The sequence below is a fragment of the Tachysurus fulvidraco genome, chromosome 7 (assembly GCF_022655615.1).
Source record: "Tachysurus fulvidraco isolate hzauxx_2018 chromosome 7, HZAU_PFXX_2.0, whole genome shotgun sequence".
Taxonomy (NCBI): domain Eukaryota; kingdom Metazoa; phylum Chordata; class Actinopteri; order Siluriformes; family Bagridae; genus Tachysurus; species Tachysurus fulvidraco.
The window spans coordinates 21,042,703-21,067,462 of NC_062524.1; the positions used below are offsets into that span (position 1 = coordinate 21,042,703).

The 24,760-nt window shown below is 39.8% G+C and overlaps 1 protein-coding gene across 2 annotated transcripts in view; it reads right to left on the reverse strand.

Moving 5' to 3' along the window:
• Positions 1-532: 532 nt before the first annotated feature.
• LOC113660640 (serine/threonine-protein kinase MARK1-like) overlaps positions 533-24,760 on the reverse strand; it is a 49,477-nt gene continuing 25,249 nt past the window's right edge. Inside the window, exons 4-18 of one of the 2 annotated variants that reach the window (XM_027174277.2) lie at positions 17,856-17,904; positions 17,616-17,681; positions 15,479-15,549; positions 13,146-13,202; positions 12,792-13,028; positions 9,590-9,709; positions 9,404-9,503; positions 7,905-8,017; positions 5,819-5,975; positions 5,137-5,309; positions 4,439-4,527; positions 3,878-4,033; positions 3,396-3,647; positions 2,364-2,408; positions 533-2,270 (exon numbers count right to left, since the gene is read on the reverse strand). In XM_027174277.2, coding sequence (XP_027030078.2) covers positions 1,928-2,270; positions 2,364-2,408; positions 3,396-3,647; positions 3,878-4,033; positions 4,439-4,527; positions 5,137-5,309; positions 5,819-5,975; positions 7,905-8,017; positions 9,404-9,503; positions 9,590-9,709; positions 12,792-13,028; positions 13,146-13,202; positions 15,479-15,549; positions 17,616-17,681; positions 17,856-17,904 — 2,028 coding nt within the window. In that variant the 3' untranslated portion in view covers positions 533-1,927. Of the gene's footprint in view, positions 2,271-2,363; positions 2,409-3,395; positions 3,648-3,877; positions 4,034-4,438; positions 4,528-5,136; positions 5,310-5,797; positions 5,976-7,904; positions 8,018-9,403; positions 9,504-9,589; positions 9,710-12,791; positions 13,029-13,145; positions 13,203-15,478; positions 15,550-17,615; positions 17,682-17,855; positions 17,905-24,760 lie in introns of both variants that reach the window. The other variant, XM_047816880.1, reaches the window with a different exon arrangement.

Below are 24,760 nucleotides of genomic sequence, written 5' to 3' on the forward strand. Positions count from 1 at the left end.
GTAAAACTCCCACAGTTTGCTAGATTATCCCCGCCCTAGCCCTATGCTGAAAAAATGCCTTTTAAACACGATTAAACTCAACCGTTTCTCTGTTCTTATTTACAATGTTGGTAAATAAAAATGATTAATAATATACAGATCTACATGGTCGTATGCTTGCCAATGCTCTGCTTGTCTGTGCCTCTGTCCTTCTTTCTGCTTCCTCGTTAGGGTGGTAAGTCGATAGGTGAGCCCAAAGCTGAGCGCATAAGACTTCACTGTCCGCTCAAAACAGCTCCACTGCCTGCTGTTAACTTCCATTTTTATATTCAGTCATTCATTCATTTTCTACCGCTTATCCGAACTTCTCGGGTCACGGGGAGCCTGTGCCTATCTCAGGCATCATCGGGCATTAAGGCAGGATACACCCTGGACGGAGTGCCAACCCATAGGGGGGCACACACACACTCTCATACACTACCTACAATTTCCAGAGATGCCAATCATCCTACCATGCATGTCTTTGGACCGGGGGAGGAAACCGGAGTACCCAGAGGAAACCCCCGAGGCACGGGGAGAACATGCAAACTCCACACACACAAGGTGGAGGCGGGAATCGAACCCCCAACCTTGGAAGTGTGAGGCAAACGTGCTAACCACTAAGCCACCGTGCCTCCCTCCATTTTTCTATCATTAGCTTAATTTACTGATGGGTCAAGAGGGCGAGGGCTGATCAGATGCTAAAAAACATGATTAAAAGCAGTCTGTTGCGTTAGCCTGCGCATTAATCTTCGTATGGACAAGTTCGAATATGAATTTTTGATGTCATGTTCAAATGGAGCCCTAATCCCAGGAGGCTATGGTGCTACACAAGGGGGTGAATACTTCTGCAACTAACAAATGCATTTTTTGGTTAAATAATTTAATATGTCCAAATAACGTTCATTCAGTACAAAGTTCTGACACTACAAAAATGTGGAAATGTTCAGGGGGGGGTTAACACTTCTGCAAGGCACTGTATATATGTGGTGGCCTGGAAAAGCTGTTCACTTGGTGAAGTTTTCATGAACTGAACAGAATTCTTTTCTTACATTTATCGCAACCACAAGTTTAAGCATTTTAAAATGTTGTTAAGGATTCTGTAGTACAGGAATGTTTTACAGCCTGTATGTGTCTAGACTTATGTCTGGTTTGCTTTGCCACAAAGCCTGATGTTCACTGTCTGAGGAAATCATACTTAACTAGTAGGTTTTTAAAAACCTTGAGGCAGACTGATGGATTTTTGTGTCCCATTGTGTCCAATATGACCTTTGCAGGAAGATGTCTGAGGCAGGATTAAAAAGTAAATAAAACATTTCCGTGCTGTATTTTAGTAAAATACAGTGTATTTATGGTTTAGGTTGTGGTGCCAAAGTATATTGCCGAAACATCTCCTTTTCTTCTCTTTTGGCTGTTTAAAAATATTTAGTTTGAATGAATTTCCTGGTTATACAATTGTATTTTTGGAATATTTAATAAATTATTTATAATCGCACTATCCGGTGTCACCTAGATGAGAATGGCTTCCATTTCTGAGTCTGTTTCCCGTCCGAGTTTCTTGCTCACATCTCAGGGAGTTTTTCCGTCTCACCGCTGGCTTGCTCATTAAGGAAAAGGTATCCATTTTTAATTTATACTTTGAATTGCTATAATTCTGTACGGCTGCTATACAAATGAAACCGAATTGAGCCACAGCAAAAAGTTTTCCCAGACCAGAACACACACAATTCCATCAGCATCAAAACAACATCACTGATTGGGGATCAGATGTGAAGGTGATAAAAGTTAATGGAAAAGCAAAACTTACAGGATGAGCACCTCACATTCTGTTAAGGCAGCACATCGGCACTAGCCAAATGTGATCCAGAATTACCACTGCAAACCACAGGGTTTCCTTTATGTGACTCTGTCAGAGCTTCAGCTCATCAGCGATTTTGCAGGCGATGTTCTTGAAGGCGATAGAAGTGCCTGAAATGCGTTTGAAGCGCACGCCATTGAGCGAGAGGCGTGGCAGCTTGCAAACCTCCATCTCCCACTGGACCAGGTCATCATGGCGAGCGTCACCGTGTACGCAGAAAAGCAGGAACCGCTCGCGCTGCTCGTAGTCACAGCCGTTGTCATCTAGCACTTTGCGGATCTCGCGCATCATATCACCTGGCTCCATGGAAGACGTCGTCTTCATGCTCCACGTGAATCGCAGCGAGCGTGGCTTTGACTCACGGCTCTCATCTTTCGATTCTCCCAAAGTGCTCCTGTCGGGAAAAGTGAGAATCTTAGTGAGAAAGAATCTCTAATTTATATTAATTTCTAAAACCTGCACAAAAGAGCATTTCAAAGAACCTCACCTTGGCGACTCTGACTTTCCGCTTGCCTCCCCTTCACTTGGAACCCTCGATAAAATAATAATAAAACAAATAAATCAGGACACATAATTCACACCATGATATGCATGTTTACATTTATAGCATTTGGCATTTGGCCCTTATCCAGAACAGTCCTTTGAACTCTCTATCAATGAATACATCAACAATTGTATGCTAAAGCACAGACTAAGGGTGCCATGAGTCTAAATCTGTGTTGGAAAGAAATAAAGCACTCATACAAATAAGCTAGTTTAAGTGACTCAGCTGTTCGGACATCTAGGGGAAGTCGATTTTTAGCGTTGTAGGCAAGCATCAGTGTTTTGAATCTGATGTGTTTAGCTATTGGAAACCAGTGGATGGAGCGTAGCAGTGGGATGGGGTGGAATTAATCAGGCAGGTTATAAACAAGTCATTCAGCTGCTTTTTGGATCATTTAGAGCAAGAAGTAGTTCAGTCTCATAATGACAAGAAACTCAACAAGCACCTGAGCAGCCTGTGAGGATACAAAATACAGAATCCTTCAGTTGTAAAAAAAACCCAAAACAATGTTGTCTAGGTTTTCCGAGATCCTTTCTGAGTCACACAGACATGTGCTCGAAGAGAACACGACAAATGTGGTACAGTCAGAGAGACAGGAAATGGGTAAACAGGATATTCTGACTGGCTCATCTAGAAGAAATCCAGTTAGAGTAATTTTAGCTGCATGCTGGCCAACGTCACAAGGACAAATAAGTTTAGGGAGCGACTGTGCTACTGTTAAAAATGGGAATAAGAAGAGAAATGTTCTTTTACGTACTGAGCTTTGCTTCCGTTTCCTTTAAATAGTGATATATATAACTCATTCGAATGAGACAGCTGTGCTCGAATGAACAAATGTTCATCACATTTATTATTATTGCTGATTTAATTGACAGCTATTCAGTAGTTGGATTAAAAAAACATTTTATACCCATCAATAACTTACAGTTACAGCAATAATATCATTAGGGATGAGCATCTCATTGCACCACATACCTGCGGGCAAACTTGGAGGTAATTTTGCTGATGATGCCGGTAGATGTGCCCCGGCGTGCTGGTGCGAGGTTTCCTATTTCGTGGCACATGTTGGGCGAGGCAGGTGGGCCGTTGTAGGTGGCGCTGCGGCGCTCGTGTAGCTGTGCTCCGTGGAAGGTGCTCCGGCTGGACGTCCCTCGAGGGAAATGAGTACGCTCCGGAGTGCTGATGCTGTGATCGGACGGTGAGGTGGACGGAGGCCTGGCAGTCGGACTAAGAAAATGTACAGAAAAAACCCCCGGTGTGGACAGTGTGCATTTCTATGTCAGAATATCCCTTTAATGTGTGGCTTGGATCAGTGGATCCGCATGATATAATAAACCGCATAAATAAAATTATGTCACAGAAACAAGAAATGACGCCATCTGCAGGCAAGAGTGGGTGAAAGCAAAGCATGAATGTGTGGCATGAGCGTCAGGTGTGTTCACAGGCTTTCTGCTCACCTTCCCTTGTATTCGCTGTTATCTTCTATAGGAGGCAGGGTGGATTTGGAGGAGGCGCCTGAGGAAGACACCGATTTCAAGTATCTCTGTCTTGTAGGCATCAAAGCTGAAGTGGCACCGGAGGCTGATGTACTGCTGCCTGAAACCTCTGTTAAACTAGAGAGAGAGAGAGAGAGAGAGAGAGAGAGAGAGAGAGAGAGAGAGAGAGAGAGAGAGAGAGAGAGAGAGAGAGAGAGAGAGAGAGAGAGAGAGAGAGTTAGAGTTCTTGTTCATGGTCAGCAAAAACACACACACACACACACACACACACACACACACAAGAAAGTATATCAGGTTTCTAGCAGACAAAAAAATGTACTGTTTGCGGTCCAAGTTCTGAGGGTTAGAATTTGGCAAAAAACTTGCCATCAGAAGCTGTTCCACTGGGTGTTGTGTACAATATTTCTGATCTCCACTGACAAACATGGAGTAGTGTATCTGAACATCATTTTGATAAACAAAATAGTCTTGGAAAAATTCTAAAAAACCTGCATCTCCATATAAAGGCATATTTGCGCTAACCTGCTGTCTTTGCCGTTGGGGATGGCAGAAGAACGGTCGGCTGAGCGCTCACACACGTATGTGTTTCTGCGTGCCATGCCTCCATTAGTCTGTAAAGAACATCAGTATAAAGAGAGTGAGTGAGTGAGTGAGTGTGTGAGTGAGTGTGTGAGAGAAAAGATGCTCAAAATGCCCCAATTAAAATGATGTTATGTGTTGGGCATAGATTTAAGTTCAAATTATTAAACAAATGATTTAGGTACAAATAAATCAAAGGGGAATTGTATCAACCAAGTATGAGGATGTCCGAGCACGCTGTTTTACTATTTTTAGAATCGATATCCACTGGTGCTGCAGTGCTTATTAAACATTACAATGCAATATCGCAATTAAAATATGTACAGATATTAGACTTTCTTACTGTTGGCATTTTTTTCGATATATGAACAAAAAAAGTATTTGTAATCCCTGAATTCCCAGAAATTGGATTGATGCACACACACACACACACACTCACACACACACACACACACACACACACACACACACACACACACACACACACACACACACAAACACTACTGTATTGTAGTAAGTGTTTTGTAGTGTCTGTTTTGCACTGTATACTGGACACTTGTACAATGGATATACAGAGACCACAGGAAGAGATATTTGAGTGAGCTGAACAAGAAGATAAAAGAGTGAGTGCATGTTCTCACTCCAGCAGAAGTAACAGATTTTTTCCTCTCCAGGGCAGCCAGAGGAGATGCTGGTACGTCTCCCTTTGAGGTGGCGCTTAGTAGCTTGTGCGAATTCTTACACTCCTCCTTCTGTTCGGTCTCTAGACAGCTGCGCTTCGTGTATGACACTACAGGTGGGACTGAGGGACCCACTGAGGGTACACACACACACACACACACAATAAAACATTAGGTTATGTATAATAATAATAATAATAATAATAATAATAATAATAATAATAATAATAATAACAACAATAAGAAGAAGAAGAGGAAGAAGAAGAAGAAAAACATTATGGTTAAAATGAACTATTATTTACTTAATATTTATTTCAACTTATGCAACAAAAATAATGTGCTATTATTATTATTATTATTATTATTGTTGTTGAATTACTTTTAGCTGACAAAAATGAACATTGGCATAGACTTGCAATAAAATCAGAACACATGCTTGCAAATGTACTTTTTTCTATTTATCTACATAGCGAACAGATGAATATCTAATAAGATGCTAAACATGCTAAAATGTATTCAAATGAAGCTGGTCCATGCACTCATGCTGTATGGCAGTCCATGGTGGACATCACAGAGCATGCTTTATAAGACACAGAGGAAAGCCAGAGCTTTGTTACTTTACTTGGATTTATATCATCCCCACCGTGATCGCTAAACCTCCGCTGCTGCTTTTGATTGGCCGATATACTGCGCTGCACCTTGGAGTGTGAAGGGGATTGGCTAGTGCTGGTATTGATGTCACTGGTAGGGCGGGGCCTGGGACACAGATTGCTGATGGGTGCAGAGTCGATGCCTTCAATCTAAAAAAAAAAAAAAGTTGTTTTGCTGTCTGGATAAAATAGATTAGACTTTAGTATGTTTTATGATTGAAAAGTAGACAAAAAGTTACAAATAAGCTGGAAAATGACTTTTGCAAGAGCACCCAGACTAGCATATTGTAAAACTATGTGGTGTGTGATTCATTATTTTGCTAATGTTGTGCCACTGATTTAATTTAAACTGGAGGAAGCAGTCCAAAGCACTGGGAAAGCATGGAACTCACAGGGCAGAAGAAGAAATCAAACACTCAACTAACCACCATGCCACAAATAGTGTGTTAATGTAACCACAGCTCCTGCCATTCTCTCTCTGACCACCCGAGGGAGCCATCGCGGAAATACTAAGAGCTGACCCGTCTTTGCCTTTTGGCTTGTTTGCCCTGCCTGTTTATAATAAACCGCGTATGGATCCTACACCTTCAGTGCCTAGAGGTTTAACGTTGTTAAACATTTAACAATGCATAATAGGGCTGAAAACCTTCTACTACGACCGGGATGTAAAACATTTTGCCAAATAAATTTGAATCCTTTTTCTAAATTCAGTTATTCTTGGGAAGTGTAATCGTATTGAGATATGAATAGAGTACTTGAAATAAGTACCAACGAACGCACTTTGTGTAGTTCAGTGACTCCACACTTCTGTAGAGGATCTTCTACCGTGGTTTCTTCACTCACATTCATTTGTAATTAATGCAGCCCTCCAGTGCTAGAGACGTCTGCTCAGAAAGGGCTGAAAGTTTTCAAATCTTTTTTTTTTTTAAATCTTAAAAAAAGAAAAATTGACAACTAAAACGGAACGTATATAAAAGCAGCCTGTGCTTTTTATTCTCCCCATAACAGTGTTTTACCTAAATCTGACACTAATAATGTGACAAGTAAAAATGTTCTATGCCTCAGCCAATGTGTGTAGTGCAGCAGTCAGCATCATGCTACAGCATCATCTATTATTTTCTGGTTGTTGAGCCTTACTCTAATTATGACCCCAAAAAAAAAAATTGTAATGGGTGCCCTAGCTAAAGTTAAACTAAAAAATTCAATCAGATGAACGGAAAATGGAAAACAGGAGACTAATCTATTGTCTAATGATCTACGGTATCAATATTGATATTAATCTGCAACTTTTGAGACAATGTCCATTGTCATTGTTCATAATACTTTACAAAAAAAACTGAAGATTGTTCTGAGCAAATAAACCTTATATTTGTTACCACTGTCCATCTAGTCATTCCTTGTCTTTCATACATCTGCTAGATTAAAATTTAAACTTTAAAATGACGACTCCAGTTAAAACCCTTGACTCTGCACAGGGCAGCTTTGGCTCTCTGAGGACATTCATTCATTCATTTTCTACCGCTTATCCGAACTCACGAGGAGCCTATGCCTATCTCAGGCGTCATCGGGTATCTAACCGGTGGCTTAGTGGTTAGCACGTTCACCTCACACCGCCAGGGTCGGGGTTCGATTCCCGCCTCCGCCTTGTGTGTGCGGTGTTTGCATGTTCTCCCCGTGCCTCGGGGGTTTCCTCTGGTTTCCTCCCCCGGTCCAAAGACATGCATGGTAGGTTGATTGGCATCTCTGGAAAATTGTCCGTAGTGTGTGAGTGAATGAGTGTGTGTGCCCTGCGATGGGTTGGCATTCCGTAAAGGGTGTATCCTGCCTTGATGTCCGATGACACAGGCTCCCCGTGACCCGAGGTAGTTCGGATAAAGCGGTAGAAAGTAAGTGAGAGTGGTTTCAGCACATTTCTACCCTCATTACTGTCTAGTGCAGCTCAGTGAGAGAGTCGAACAGTGAAAACACAATGTTTAGATAGCACTGTTTTAGAATCCACTGCGTTTACCATGACGCTGTAAAGCTCTTATAAGTGCTGTAATACACACGCTTAGCTCTTTTTTCCTCTTGTGGACTAACCTCTGGAGGTTTCCTTCCCAATAAGAGGTACGTAGCCATGATGTCATCGTATTTCTGTAATTTGAGAGCCTCTGTGATTTCAGTCTTTGGGAATCCCATCGTCACCATCAGCTCTGAGGACCACAGAGAGCAGAGCTGAGCTTTCTATTGGAAATCTGTATACAAACTCACAAATACAGGAACAATCTGTGACCTAAAAAAACAAATACAGGTAATGATTTAAGGAATGAAATTTGAAAAATGAAGCTACTTAGTGTCTACTACAGTGTTATATACTACAATTTGGTCATATAGGAAGTATATACTGTATATGAGAAACACTATAACATGCGAAGGCGTGATTGTCACCAGAAGATGGCATAAACACACCACCCCACACCTTCACTACTAAAAACAAAAAAGATAAATTTGCCAGGACTCTAAAACAATCAGTATGTAATTCAATGATAATTCTCATGAATTCTGTAATTCAATATTTGCTAAAAATTGTAATGCACCTAGATTTTCTTGTGAAACTGAAATAGCCTAAAATGTGCAGATGATTTCCTTTGTACTTTTGATTGCTTGATTTATTTTTATTTATTTATCCCAAACCACATGATTTATCAGAATTCAGGATACATGTATTTGAGTGATATGTGCACACAAGTACTGAAGCTTACTTATAAGCTGTATTATTGACTACATTGTGCTTACAAAAAGCCCTGAACCTGACACGTAAACATGTTTTAAAAAAACATGTTTTAATAAAACAGTAAACATGTTTTATTCCTTTTCTTGGTAATTTGAACTCTTTTTGCACTTTTCCTTTTTATACTGTTCAGTAAATTCTCTCATTCTTATCTGGCTGTGTATCATGTACTCCGAAAGAGCGATCACGAATGATGCTAATCTTCTGCTGCCTGATTTATCTTGAGTTTTCTGCACTAATAACTTACCTTCTACCGTTTTGGATGGTGTCACATGGATAATCTATGTGAATTACACTTGTTTAAAACAGTTGATGCCCAAGACCAAGCTTGCTTCATTGGATCCACTGTCCTGGATTCTGTAGACTCATCAGGGAGCTAAAGCTATGTGTAGATTTCTATAAATCTGCTTCGTAACCATGGCTAAAGATCTATTCGTATAATATTCCATTTAAAAGTAAATTAAATCGAAATCATTTAAGAATGGATTCTAGCATATAGGATGTCTTATATGATAACGTGAGATGATCTAGTAGTACCCCTGGAGTACCCCGTTGTCTCAGTGTTTTTCCTGCTCCTAACGCATCCGATTCGATTAATCAACTACTTAGTAGATGAAGTGGGAAAGTTAGCACACATCGTGTATTCTACAGAACACAGCTTATCCTACTGGGATGAAGGAAACCTGAAGAGTATACCAGGAGACTCAGGGCACAAGTCTGGTACACCCTGGACAGGATGCCAGTCTATTGCAGGGCACACAACCATGGTCGAACAGTAAGAGTAATATATGAAATGTATATACAGTACCGATCCTTTTAGTGTCACTGAAATCAATCTCTGGTTCAGTATAAGGCTGCAGCTCCTCATCGTCATGGCCCACGTTCATCCATTTATCCTTCATGATTTGCTTAAAAAAAAAAATCATACCAATCACAGACAGCAAATAAATTGTAAGGAGGAAAAAATAAACAAAGAAAAAAACAGGAATCTTACCTCTAAACTGCCCCGTTTGTTGGGGTTCAGCACTAATAGCCTCTTAAGCAAGTTCTCACAGTCTGTAGACATGTAGAAAGGGATGCGGTACTTTCCTTTTAACACTCTCTCTCTCAGCTCCTAATACACAACAGATTAGCCCAAATAGTATAAGGAATTTAATGATGCATGTGTAGTAATAATAATAATAATAATAATAATAATAATAATAATAATAATAATAATAATAATAATGGTCAGAAGGTGTGTGCACCTCGGAAAGTAATTATGGCTGTAACATGAACGATAGGTTATTAAGGTAGGTTATTAGTATTAATGGCGATAACTCTAATATGTTATTGTTTCTATAGGAACAGCTCAAACACCGGCCATCCCACCACATAATCCAAGACTTAGAATAAAATGATTATTGATTAATACAGTCCAAATTTATCAGCCAAGAAGTGTTCAGGAGTTTACAGACATTAAAAAAAACAAACAAAAAAGGGGGGAGAGAAAGAGAGAGTTAATGATGGAGAGAAAAATAGTGAGAAACAGAGAAATATACAGAGGGATAGAGAGATAGACAGAGAGAGAGAGAGAGAGAGAGAGAGATAGAGAGAGAGAGATAGAGAGAACAAGGGAGAAAGACAAAAAGGAAAGAAAAAGATAGAGGGATAAAGAGATAGAGATAGACAGAGAGAGACAGAGGGTAAGCGGGAGAGAGATACAGCAAGAAGAAAAGAAAGAGAGAGAGAGAGAGAGAGAGAGAGAGAGAGAGAGAGAGAGAGAGAGAGAGAGAGAGAGAGAGAGAGAGAGAGAGAGAGGAGAACAAGGCTGGTGAGGGAATGTGTGAGCACAGCAACTAAATGAATGAATGAATGAATGAATGACTAACAATATTATAAAGTAAATAATTATAGGTAACTATATCATTTTCTTCTACTTTGGGCTTTTCTTGTTAGGGGTCACAACAGTGAATCATCTGTTTCCACTTGACTCTATCCTCTACTCTCGCACCAATTAAATTCACATCCTTTAACACATTCATGTATCTCCTCTTTGTCCTTCCTCTTGACCTCTTACCTGGCAGCTCCATCTCCAACATCCTTCTACCAATATAAACTCATAGCTCCTCTCTCGGCACCCTGTCATACGTTTCTCTGTATCAACAAAGACGCAGTGCAGCTCCTTCTGACAATTAATATTCTCAGAGCAAAAAATTGCATCAGTAGTGCTTTTTGTAATTAATTGTATGCTTTCTCTTTGGATTTTACTACATCCCTCTTCACTTTGCACTGCAGTTCCTTGTAATCCTGTCTATTTTCTTCTGTCCTTTCAACATCCAGCTTCTTTTTAGCTAGTCTCTTCCTCTGAATGCTGTCCTGTACTTCTTCAGTCCACTACCATGTTTCCTTATTTTCTTTTCTCCTTCCAGATGACACACCTAGCACTCTACTACCTGTCTCCCTTATCACTTTCCCAGTCATCTGGAAGCTATTCCTGACCACCCAAAGCCTGTCTCATCTTCTGTCTGAATTCCTTATGACATCCTTCCTACTTCCACCGCTTGGTCTTATTTTCTATTTCTCCTCTCCTCTTCTTCCTGACCAGCAGAGACATCTTACACATCACCATCCGATGCTGTCTCGCTACTGTACACTCTCTCCTACACTAATCACTAATCTCTCTTAGATTGTCTCATCTGCATTGAATGTTGTCTACCTGCACACTCCTTCCCCATTCATATATAACTCTATGTTTCTCTCTTCTGGAAATAAGTGTTAACTACAGTTATTTCCATCTGCTTAGCAAATTCCACCACCATCTGTCCTTCTACATTCCTTTCCTTAACACCAAACCTGCCCATCACCTTCTCATCACCTCTGTCCCCCTCTAGAGGTCTTCTCGGGTCTAAAGAAATGTACCCGACCTGAAGTGACCCGAATCACTTTTTACCCGAACCTGACGTGCATAATTTATTTGTATTTTTTTTAAGAAAGACCCGGCCCGAAAAAATAATACCCGAGTCCGACCCGACCCCCGAGTCCGATTTTTTTTAACCCGACTGGACCCGAATGTTGCGTAACTCTACACTAAAGTAACCGCTATAGAGTGGATTCAAAATTGATTGACAGGTCTGTTTCAACAAAAATTAGCTTACCGCCAGCCACATGTTGCCAGCCACATGTTGAAAGTGGTCTTGGCAACCAGAGGAGAGGTTGGAAAAGGACTCGAGTTGATGCACACACACGAGATACAGTAGTTCGGGTCTTCTCGATTCCGTTCGGTAAAAACACATTCACTTTAGATTACCCAAGACCCGATGCCGCTATTATTATACCCGACCCGTGTCCGAGGCAAACGTGAAACTTTTAGGCCCGAACCCGCTCGGGTCTGGGTCGGACCTCGGGTTTTCGGGTCTAAGTGGACCCGTGAAGACCTCTATCCCCTCATCAACATGCCCGTTTAAGTCTGCTCCTACTCTCTCCCATCTGGCAATACTCTCTATCACCTCATCTAACTCACTTAAGAATCTCTTCTTTTCTTTCTAATTGTGAAACAAAACCACTCTTCCCCCATTTCTCTTCCTATCCACACCATAATAAAACAGTTTGTATCCCCTTCCAATAGTACATACTTTGCTCCCCTTCCACCTTGTCCCTTTCACACACATTATATTTACCTTCCTTCTATCCATCATGTCTGCCAAATCTCTACCTTTCCCTGTCATTGTACAAACTTTAAGAGTCCCTATTCACAGACCTATACACCCGCCTTTTGTCTTCTCTCTCCGTCTAAGAACCCTTCTCCCTTCTTCCTCGACCAACAAGTAATCCAATTTCCGCCGGAACCCTGTATGTCAACTGCGCCGGTGACGGTCGTTGTTAATCCGAGCCTCGACCGATCCAGTAAGGAACTCCCACTGACAATTTGCATATTTAGTTTTGACACGTTTTACACTGGATGCCCTTCCTGATACAACCGTCTCTTTTTATCCAGGCTTGGGACCGGAAGTCACTGGCTTGCAACCCCTAGAATTAATTATAGTTAATTATATCTATAAAAACAAATAGATTTTTTTATTCTGAATTTTTAATTTTTATTTTGAAAGTAATGCTGAAAAAAATGCTATGCAAAATTTACATATATTATCATGTATAAGTCATATATCATGATGTGCAAAGTTACTGATACAGCTATAGCATAATATAAAGGGAACCTTAAGGTTTTGTCCATCGAAAGGTAGTGATCCGCTGACGAGTGTATACAGGATGACCCCGAGACTCCAGACGTCTACTTCGGGCCCGTCATATTTTTTGCCCTGGAAGAGTTCAGGGGCGGCATACGGAGGACTGCCGCAGAACGTGTCTAACTTATTTCCTACCGTGAACTCGTTACTGAAGCCAAAGTCGGCAATCTTGATATTCATGTCGGCATCCAGTAATAAGTTTTCAGCCTTGGGTGAGGAACAAAGAGGTGATAGTTATGAATTCAAAACTAGCTACAGTATATTACTACTAGTAATAAAATATTCATTCTTCTAAAAAATGTCATTTCCACAAATAGTACTTACCTTTAGATCTCTATGTACTATTCTCTTCTGATGGCAGTATTGTACTGCAGATACAATCTGAAAGACAACAATCACTTGCAGGTAACATTTAGCAAAAAAGACATCCAAAGTATCACACTGAAGAACAAAAAAGCATGGTGTAACAACCCAATATGACAATTTTTGGGGTATCAGGATACACTATAAGACATTTCAAGATGGTACCATTTAGAAACAAAAGTTTATCTGCTGCCTTAAATATGTGAGTACTTGAAGATAAGCTTTATTTCAAAACAATGGATTACGTTTTAAATTAAAAATTGAAGTGTCAGGCAATGAATCTTGAATTCTTGACTCTAACTTCAATTCGCGTTTTGATTAACGCTGTTCATTGACGTTATAAGTGATAACAGAAGTCTAACTTGTTTCATGGACATCGTCATCTGTAATTAATAAGAAAGAAAGTGTTGAAAAATGACGTGGTATAAGTGAAACACTCTGGGGTCAGCACTACCACAACGTTCTTTTTTCATTTAACAAGTATACTCTTGCATTTCAAAAACAATGACCAGTCTACAGTTTACATACCTTATACCATTGCTGTCACTGTGCAGTGTTTACATTTCAACAGTTCCCTCTCATCTATAACTGTGAGCCGATGCAGCAAACTTAGCCATGCTCTCTGGCTGTGAATTGTGGTATATAAACTCTGACCTTTAAAATTACAGTGACAAGAGTATATGGAAGACAGAAGATGTGTTAGCTTAAACCAGGGGTGTCAAACTCTGGCCCGCGGCCAAATTTGGCCTGCGGTGTAATTATATTTGGCCCGCGAGATCATATCAAATGTGCATTACAGCTGGCTAGCCGAATGATCCCAGAATGCCTTGCCACTGTATTGACGCATAGTCACAAACAGCAAGCGCCCCTCATTCTCTGTTGACCATGCTACAGTCACATCGGGCAAGTTAATCCACCCTCCACCAAAATGGCCAAACGAATAGGAGCTTTCAAGACAGGTGGGAGGCAGATTATCTGTTCACGAATATAAAGGACAGACCTGTTACAGAGCTAACGTTTCTGTAACGAAATAATATAACATAAGAAGAAAATATGAAACGAAACATTTTGAGAAGTATAAGGACCTGGACGTAAGGCAGAGGCTCCAGAAGGCAGAGGAGATGAAAAAAGTCTGCTTTCCCGGCAGACTATGTTCATGAAAGCAGAATCAAAAAGTGAAGCTGCTGTAAAGGCTGTAAAGCTTTATTGTGGCAGCAGAGATCACAAAATCTGCCCGGCCCTTTAATGAGGGAGAGTTTGTCAAAAAGTGTATGGTCAAAGTTTGTGAAATGAACACCACTGATGTGTCTTTCATTTCAAATTTAATTTCTTATGTGTTTGTAATATCAAGCTCTGGTTGTTCCACATGCTGTATTTAAGCAAAACTAAAGTTTGTTTCCATATGAAAAAGGTGGAACATTACATATCAATTACAGTTCATTTTTCAATAAATATTCAGTTTGGCCCGTGACTTTATCTCAGTTTTATATTTTGGCCCACTGTGAATTTAAGTTTGACACCCCTGGTTTAAACCCTCTGTGGCTCGTAGCTGTCATGATACAGGAGAACAGTCTGTGGTGGGAAATACCAGTTGACCAAATTAGAAAGAACAGTTGTGTGTTTTTATTTTTTACTGATCATTCACCTGTTTAAATACTGTTGTCATATAACATAGAAAATTAAAGTACATTTTTTTTAGAGTGTAGCAGCAGTTGCCGAACGTGTGTCATGTACAGTACTTAGCAGTGTATTATAACCTCTCTGAGATTAAAGCAAATTAATTAACAATTGCAAAACAAACCAAAAAAATTTTGGCATCAAATTTAATCATTGTATATAACACGTGTATGTTGCTTAAAATTTTAGTGCCCCAACTTCAAAACTGTCTTTCTGTGACCATTAAAGCAGCTTAATGCTTTAACAGAAAGAAAATGTCAGCGTAGTGTCACAGGCTAGGTGGAAGTAAGAGCAACGGTTTATTAGTATGCAGAACCTAAAGCAGGGTGAATTGCTCTGAAAAGGTCAGATCCGTTACTGGTCTGCACCAGTGCTGCAGATGTACAGCATGAGAATGAGAGAGGCAGCAAGTACACACACACACACACACACACACACACACACACACACACACACACACACACACACACACACACACAAACTCCCAGCTCTTTGTTTCACCATCCTTCTTATGGGTTTTTTCTTCATTTTTACACTTCACATCATGGTAAATCGTGACATGAAATGAATAAAGTTGACGGGTTACGTGGAAAAATGGTTGCTTGGTTGTAGTTTACCTGACGAAACTTGGCCCTGGCTTCCTTCTCTTTCATTCTGCCATGAGCCACCAAATAATCAAACACCTCCCCTGTGATGAAAAAGCAGACAGCTGTCAGGTATAATGATGACTATATTTTATAATTCAACTAGGTTTGCTGGGGCATCTTCTAAAATGAACATTTATCTTTACTTTGCATTAATCCAAAGCAGATTAAAATTAAGCTTATAGATACAAATATTCCTCATGGACCCAACCATGGCAGTTGTTGTTGTTGGTGGTGCTGGATCACACATGGCATGAACGTGAGCATTGTTTTAGAAGCCAAATTTACTAACAGTGCTACAACACAATCCATTTTAGGAAGAAGCTCAAATGTGAGTTTTGGTGCAGCTTGTTTGAGTAGGCCACATTCAAGCCACAAGAGAATCTGGTTTCAAATAACATTAAAAATCACATTATGGAAGCTGCAATATATCAAATTAGATTTAGTTTTTTCACCATTTAGCAAGCACAGATCTTGAAAGTCAAATAAATACAATGATAGAAACATAGAGGAAAGGCAGCAAAATTCAAGCTTTTGTTGGGTCAACCTTATGGGTCCTGTCCCAATTTTCAGTCCTTTCACTTTCAAAATGGCCTGGAGATAACCAAACCTTTATGTAAAAACTGAATTATTTATAATCCAAGTCTACTGGGGCATTCATCAGGCTGTACAGAATGACCGGGTACTCATAATGACCTGTTGGGGTGTTAAATTTCAGTCTCCCACTCATATCTGTCCTAGACACAGACCAGAGGTCGAATTTTGCATACAGTGTCTCCGTGCCGTAGCTCAAAAGCTATAGCTATATGAGTGAAAGAGGTCAGTGGTTCTGGATAGACACATTGTTGAGGCCATGGTAATCTATCCAAGGGCAAAGGTCCATCATTTTTCCACAAAGTAGAATCCTGCACCTGCTGGGGAGGTTGAAGGGTGAATGATGTCAGGCAATGAATCTCTAATAGATTCCTTCATGGCTTTGGCATCGTGTCCAGAGAGAGAAAGATTCTTTCCCAATGTGGGCGAGTGCTTGGGAGCAGATTAATGGAGCAGTAGAGGTCAAGGTTTCTTCAGACATACCTCTTCTGTACGGTACTGGGCTTTGCCTGCAAGAAGACCTGATATGACCTGGCTTCCCAGAATAGAGGCAACTCCTCTCTGTCATGCTCCCAGTCCATTCAGTCTGAGAGAGCAGTGTCCCTCCCAACTGCATCGGTTTCTCTAAAAATTTGGAGGCTTGGGAGCCATCTAGAGGCAAGGTCCAGAACCTCATCTCTTCTGTGAAGGCTTGATAGGGCAAAGGAAGTGCTTTCTCTGTGGTGATGTATACAATCTTGGACCAGTGAGAAGAGAATTTCGTAGACTCATTGAGTCAGAAACCCACCGTCACTTTCCCATTAAAATGTTGAGTTGTTGATGACCTGACAGCTTAGCCACTACTCTGCAAGCCAGGCAATGATTGCAGAGAAACTCCAGGAAACAGAGGTAAAATATTTACTTAAGGTACTCGAGTTCCATCAAAAGAACAAGCAGCGATTCAAAATCAATCTAATCAAAACACAGAATGTCTCCATCTAGTGTTCAAAATCTAAATAGCCCAAAGTGAAAACACGAAACATTTTATATTTTGCCTTGGACAGTGGCATGCATGTTCTTAAATGCTTTTCTGCTCAACATGGGTGTAAAGAGTTATTTAAATAACTATAGCCTTCCTTTGTGCTTGAACCATCTATTCTAAGGCACCTCCATTCACAGAACCGCTGCTAACTGGATTGGATTTTTGTTCGGTTTTGCATCATTCTGTGCAGACTCAAAAGACCCTTGTTTTGCAACTCTCAAGAGATAATCCACGCACCAACAACCATGCCACGGCCAAAGTCTCCGGGATCACAATTATTTCAATTCTTAGATGAACATCAAATCTGAAAGATATTATGCATTTGCTGTTGAATAAATACAACAGTTAAATAAGTGAGCAGGTTTACAGGTGTTTGATGAGTCTGATGAGGTGTATGTATAATACTAGTTGTTGTACTCGATTATTTTAAAGAAATAGAGTCCATATGTTGCATATCGACTAAAAACTCACAGTATCTTACAGTATAAATCTCACCTCCGCTGGCATATTCCATTATTAAATAAAGTGTCTTCTCGGTCTCAATTACTTCAAATAACTTCACTGAAAATGAAAAAAAAAGACATGTATAAAAAGCATATTAAATACAAAACTTCAGCCTATAAAAAGCTTAAAACAACCAATTTAAATGTGTATTATTGTGTATTTAACAATTAGAATTGTTCATTTAAATGTGTATGGTGTCTATTTAATAATGTGTATTACACATATTCATACCTATGTTTGGATGATTCAAGAGCTTCATTATTCGGACTTCCCTAAAGAGCTGTTGGAGAAAAGAAAATAACTAATTACTGTCATTCCTGGTGTCATGCATTCTCCCCATTTACATCACCATATGAGGTTTGTTTTGATTCCTGTCTTACTATTGGTTTATCTTGAAACTTCCCCCCTGCATCATCATTCTCACCTGTTTCCAGTTCTTCGATTAGTTTGTGTATTTAAGACCTGGTGTTTATTTTCACTCAGTTTTAAGCCACTTTCTACTTTCCAAGTTTCCTCATTTTGATCCTCAAACCTGTCTCCTGGTTACAGATTATGGATTATTCTTGTTTGATGTTGTCTTCCTGGTATCTGACCCCACTACAAACTATGACTCTGATTATTGGATTTGCACTAATTAAGTACATGCTGAGTTTACGCACTTGCTTGCTGCTTCTCACTGCATGATAAACCTGGACGGAAGATAATGCTGGAATTACTGGACGGTAATTCTGCTTCACATTAATAGTTAATCTAAATATGAGCTAAGGACACTACTGCACCCCATCAACTGTCCTTGTAAGTGTAAAAGTAAAGACAGTGTTCTGCATAAGTACTAATGCACACAATAATAATAAAAAAATAATAATAATAATAATAATAATAATAATAATAATAATAGGATAGGGTACAGGAGAACATCCAGACCGACACAGGGCAAAAACAGGAATCATTCCCGCAGACCCAGAGGCACAAAGTAAACAGACAAAACTCTAAGCCACCATGCCCCATTTGTTGAAGGAGTATACAAGATTAAGAGCAAATGAGCCAAGTTGAGTTCACTGTGTGGTCCTGTCAGATCGCGGTAACTGGCGAACCTAATGTTCGATTCCTCTGAACTGGACGAAAACGCTTCAAAAACAGAGGTGAAGAGCTATTGTTAATCAAGCATTTGGGTGAGTACGTATCCCATAGGGTATTACCAAGACTTAATTAATTCACATGAATTAAATATTACTCAATCAAAATTAGGATTTTCATTAACACTGAAACTGGATACATGGATATAAAAAATATAAAATATAAAATAAATATAAATTCTACAAAATGCATAATGGTTTCTCTTAGGATGCATTTGTGTTGTTTAGGCAAGCTGTGTCCATTACAGTGCTGACAGCATTTGGCACAGAATGTGCTAAAAGTGAGGCAGGAAGCCAAGGTTAAGTAAGCAGTAATATGGAGATGCAAAGCCTGAAATCAAATCAGGATTCTTCTTCTTTAGAATGGGATTATTAAAAAAGCACACAGAACCCTGATGTTGCACCAATAAGCAGTGTACGTATAATTTCCTTCCATCACTGCTACTTAGTGCACACACACACACTATTGTGTACTACTGTTGCACAAATGCGGCCTACTTCAGTGATTAACATACACACATCATCTTAGAAAGATTAGAAAGATGACTCATGCAGTATTACGATGTTTTGGAAACTAATAACTTTGATATTTACACACACACACACACACACACACACACACACACACACACACACACACACACACACACACACACACAGAATCACTGGTCCAAGCTTCATCATTGACCTACATACATAAGCCCAGGAGCACTGACTCATCCAAATTAATGAAATGTCTCTTAAGAATTGAAAAAATCGTTGTCAGGAATGCAGTAATTCTGTCCTGGCTCACCACATTTTGGATGCCCAGCAACCTAAGTGACAAAGCTATACAGTTTATGTGAAACAAATTATATTTTCATGATTCAGTGAGATAGTAGTACGACGTCACAGACAATTCCCAATACCCGCCACCAGAGGGAGCCTTCACACGAGCTCTGAGCCCTCCAAGGTTTCAAATTCACTTCTGGGGTTTAATGTTTAAATGTCTGGTGAGTATTAGCATCAACACAAAGTATTGTTTGTTTCTATTTCTTACCGAAGCATGTTATTTCATTGATTTTTCTGTCTATGACCATTGACTTTTTCTCGAATCATACTGTTTGGATTTACTGTTTTGAGTTTGTTTGCATGGTGGACTGATTGCTTGTGTATTGGATTGTTCTGCCTGTTCTCTCACCATGGTGTTGCCTGTCAGTTTGGATTGTTTGCTCTGATCAATAAAACTCTGCATGTGGATTTTAATCCGCCTGTTTTAGCCACTGCCTGCTGTCATTGTGGGGTGTTTGTGTATCCAGTGGTGGGCCTCGACATTTCCATGCAGCCGCTAAAGCTACGACAAGGCTGAAACACCTCCACTAATTATGCTGTGAATTTCTATAGCATAGATCCATAAGCAACTAGATGAGGATCTCTACCATCCCACCACCCCATGTACCACTCTGCTGAGAATCACAGCTGTGAACAGTCTGTTTCATGGAATGCCTGAGGGTCAACGAGAGCCTAACATTGGGGCATCACTAACATTCCAGTGTGTACTAGAGTTCCAACCACCCTTGTTCCCATGGTCAGATGAGATCATGGATGTGCCAGCCATGGACAACTTGTATCAACAGAGCAAAACGGTATGGGATAGTGCCCATGTAAGGCTACAGAGAGCTGTTCACCTTCATAGAAACCAAGCAGACTGTCTGAGATACCCACATCCTAAATATCAACCCGGCCAATGGGTATGGCCCTTAACCTGTAGTCTACATCTGAAACTGCCCTGCAAAAAACTCCCCCGATTCATTGTACCATTCAGGATCATACTGTATGAAAGATGAATCCAGTCATGTACCATCTTCATCTGCCATCCAATTACCATATCTCCCCATCGTTACACGTTTCACTGCTAAAACCAGCACACACTCCGCAATCCTCCAACCCACCCCCCAACAATCAAACTCGTTGTCACCGCAGCCTACCAGGTTCACACCATCCTAGACTCTTAGTGCAGAAGGGGAAAGCTACATTATGTAGACGATTGGGATATCTACAGGGATAGCTACTAAATATCCTGGGTCCCTGCCAGCAATGTGTTAGACCCCTTCCTAATCGAGGAGCTCCACTAGTACCATCCCAACCACCCTGCTCCCTGTCCCCACAGCCAACCCTGTAGAAGGACTGGGAGATGTTCCTAGGTATGGGACTCTGCAACAGCTTCACAGATCACTTCCTCTCACCTCGTCTTTGCCTGTTAGTTTAGATTGTTTGCTCTGTTTAAAACTCTGCTTATGGATTTCAATCCAACTGTCTCTGACTTATTATAGATCGATAATACCAAAAAAATATAACCCAACGTTAAAATGTATTGGCATGTTTTGTGCATCAACACTGCATTTTACATCAGAGTAAGCTACAATGAGTTACCACTCATGAGTGATGAGTGCTCGCTCAGCTTGTTCATGGTTTTAATTTTTAACACAACAAATGCACATTGAATTCAACAACAACAACAAAAAAAAATCTAATAAAGCAGTCTACACACATGCAGTAGTATGGCTTCATAAGCTAGCTTCAGCATTCACTGGATACACTAGGCAGTGCACATTTAACTGTAAAATAAACAAACAAACAAACAAACAAACAAACAAATAAATAAATGCTTGATATAGGATGTGCTAGATCAATTGCTATTTTACACGCTGCTGAGTAATGAGTAATTTCTTCAGCCTGCATTTTCTATTCACCAAAATTTCTGAGCGTTTAAATGCACATGCATATATCTTATTGGATTGGATCTTATTTGGACTCCGAATAGAGCCCTATGTATTCATGTACATGCATTCAACTATCGCAAGTATGCGATTTCTTACTGCAATCCATCTGTTGCTGCATTAAAAAAAAAGAAAAAACTTGAATACTTCTCTGAGGATCTTCACTTTTGTGAAGCTCTGAACTTCTTTAGGTTTCTTGATTAAAATATGTAGTGCTGAGGCAACTAATAAAAGAAGATGAACACATACGTTTACTGCTTACAATGAGCCAGGTAGTTAATTATTTGTAATTGCTGGGACATCATTGGACTTAAAACAGGGCTTAAGTCATACAATACAATATGTGTCTGGTATCAGAAGCAGTGTCCTGTGTGAAGCAACCACTGGAAATAGAAGTATTATAGAGATGCAAAGCTATGTGGGAGACAGGAGAATATTTTTAGAATGATATTCTTACAAACATCAGGGTGTCACAGACAGGACTCCAAACACACCAGACTGAAACCTTTTCCTCTTTCCAGAATGAGATTTATTTCGACATATTCATTTTCCTACTCAAACACATCATCATACAACATACAGCACTCTAGTATAATCTCATCCTGGACACGAAAGATGAATGGTCAGAGCTCTAAGTACCTCAATTAAACATTAAACATTCATTTACGTTTGCGGATGACTATTATTATTATTATTATTTATTTATTTATTTATTTATTTATTTATTTATTTATTTAAAATTTTATTTCAATGTCTTTTTTGTGTGTGGGCATCTTCTCATTCTTGGCACAAGTACTCTATCTATAAGCAATCTATTTGGAACTACGTTAGCTATCTATAATTTCTGTGTTTCCAAAAATGAAAATAAATAAAATAAAGAATCATAGGACCCTGTCAGGATAAGACAACATTGGCAAACAATCGATAAAGACAATAAATAATTCTATTAATAACACTAGTACTAATAATAACAACCATACACACATTAATACAGATATTTCACCATCCTCTAAGCAGTGTGGATTCTGCATTCTGGTCATGTCTGACCCCTATTACCTGGATGTATTTTGACAGGATTTCATCATTATTCTGACGCAGAACTGCTGCAGGATTAAAGCTAGAGCAAGGAATTTGAGGATAACAGTTGGCAGCCTAGCACTAAACTACTGGGAACCACAAACATGGACATGGACCATGGTTTGGTTTTGGGTATTTTTTTAATACCCATACTGTCCCTTATTTTTTTTTCCACTCTAGGTTACTTTAGCTGTTATTTGTGAAAATAAAGTACAAGAATAACAGGATCTAATAAAATAAAATTAAATTCAGCAAACAAAGGCAAAGTGTAAGTTCAGGCAGTTTATATATGATGTGCAGAACCTTTTCTATCATGTGCATGACAGTTATATATGCAATAGATGAAGAAAAGGAAAAAAATGTGTTGGATTATTTGCCCTTATTAGATTTAAATGTGTGTGGTTTTTTTGAGGTTATTAGCACCTTGCTGCAATGGCAGTTGATGTATACAAGGTGCATCTAAAACCGCTTAAAATGAGCTAGATGTTTGCATACAGTATGGTGTCAACCATCAACTGACTATTACAGGGTTTCTCTAAAATTTCACTAGACATTAGCCTACGGCATTGAGTCAGCTGATTACCTTGGAAATCAAATTCCTTTTCGAATTCATTTGAGAGACGTTTTAGTTACTGAAAGCTTTTTTAACACAGGTCTCTAGTGTTCAGTGGTAAATGATCTTATGCCAGGTGCTATGCATGGTGCCCTGAGGGGCCAGATGGTAAGCCCATGGTTTCAAATGTCTGTACACTCTCTCTCTCTCTCTCTCTCTCTCTCTCTCTCTCTCTCTCTCTCTCTCTCTCTCTCTCTCTCTTGTTTGGACCTTCCATTGACATAATAACTAATAAAGCTAATAAATGTTCTGCCTCCATCTAAATGTTAACTCAACCTTAACCTCAGTAACCAAAAATAAAACCTTCTGAGACTGTTATTTTTTGACCATCAAGCTCATATTTGGTTCTTACCCAAACTGTTGCCACAAAGTTGGAAGGAAACAATTGTACAGAACGATTTACAAATTCCCTTCAGTGGATCTAAGAGGCCCAAATCTGTCCCAGCATGATGTGAACAAAGCAAGCTCTATAAAGACACGGTTTGCCAGTGTGGAAGAACCCGAGTGTCCAGTATATAGCCTTAACATCAAACTCACTGACCCCCACTTTGGGATGAATTACAATGCTGACTGCCAGGAATCGTTCCTAAAATCATTGCCTCACCTAATTAATGCTCTTGTGGCTAGTTGGGTAAATCCCCATAGTAATGGTAAAAATAGGGCTGGAAAGACTTCAATATCCATGAATCCCTGCATCTTGAATAGAGCCCCAGCCCCAGCTAAAGGGACATGGCTACACAGCATGATGCTGCCACCACCGTGCTTCACCATGGGTATAAGTATAAGCTGTCTTGTTTTTGTACAAAATGCCCATGACATCATCAGACCAGAAAACATTTTGCCACTCTTATTTGGGGCCATTAAGGTAGGTTTGGATATTTTATCCTTTTTGTTTCTTTACGAAGATGGGCTTTTGTCTGGTCATCCTACCCTGTAACCCAGACATGTAAAGAATGAACAATGGTGGCTCAAGTGGTTAAGCCTCTGGATTGTTGATCGGGCGATCAGTGTTCAAGCCCCAGCACGGCCAAGATGGCACTGTAGGGCCCTTAAGCAAGGCACTTAACCCTCTCTGCTCCAGGGGCACTGTATCATGGCTGACCCTATGCTCTGACCCCAAACTTTAAAGCAAAGTTGGGATATGCAAAAAATTATATTCACTGTGCTGTTATGTATTCTTCTATTCTTTTCAAAACCTGCATGATTGGCTGTAAAGCTCCTGAGAAGAATGTGAATGGTAGTTTGTTCATCATAAACGTGATTGAAATTCAGGGCAATATGTAAGACTCTCAAGTGAAAATCACCTATTTTTTATTCCTTCACTCAACCACAAAGCTCAATAAATTAACTACCCCATTTAACCACCTTTATATCCTCAAAATAAACACACAAGCCATGATTCAGCAGTTCTTTTTGTTAGATATGTCTACTTAGAGACCGTCACTGGAATTGTAAAGTGGCTTGAGAAAACTAGAAAGTATCTTGTAGTATCTAGCACAGATTGCTTACTGAGCTGTAAAGAAAATGCAGGGATCTTAATGTAGCACACAT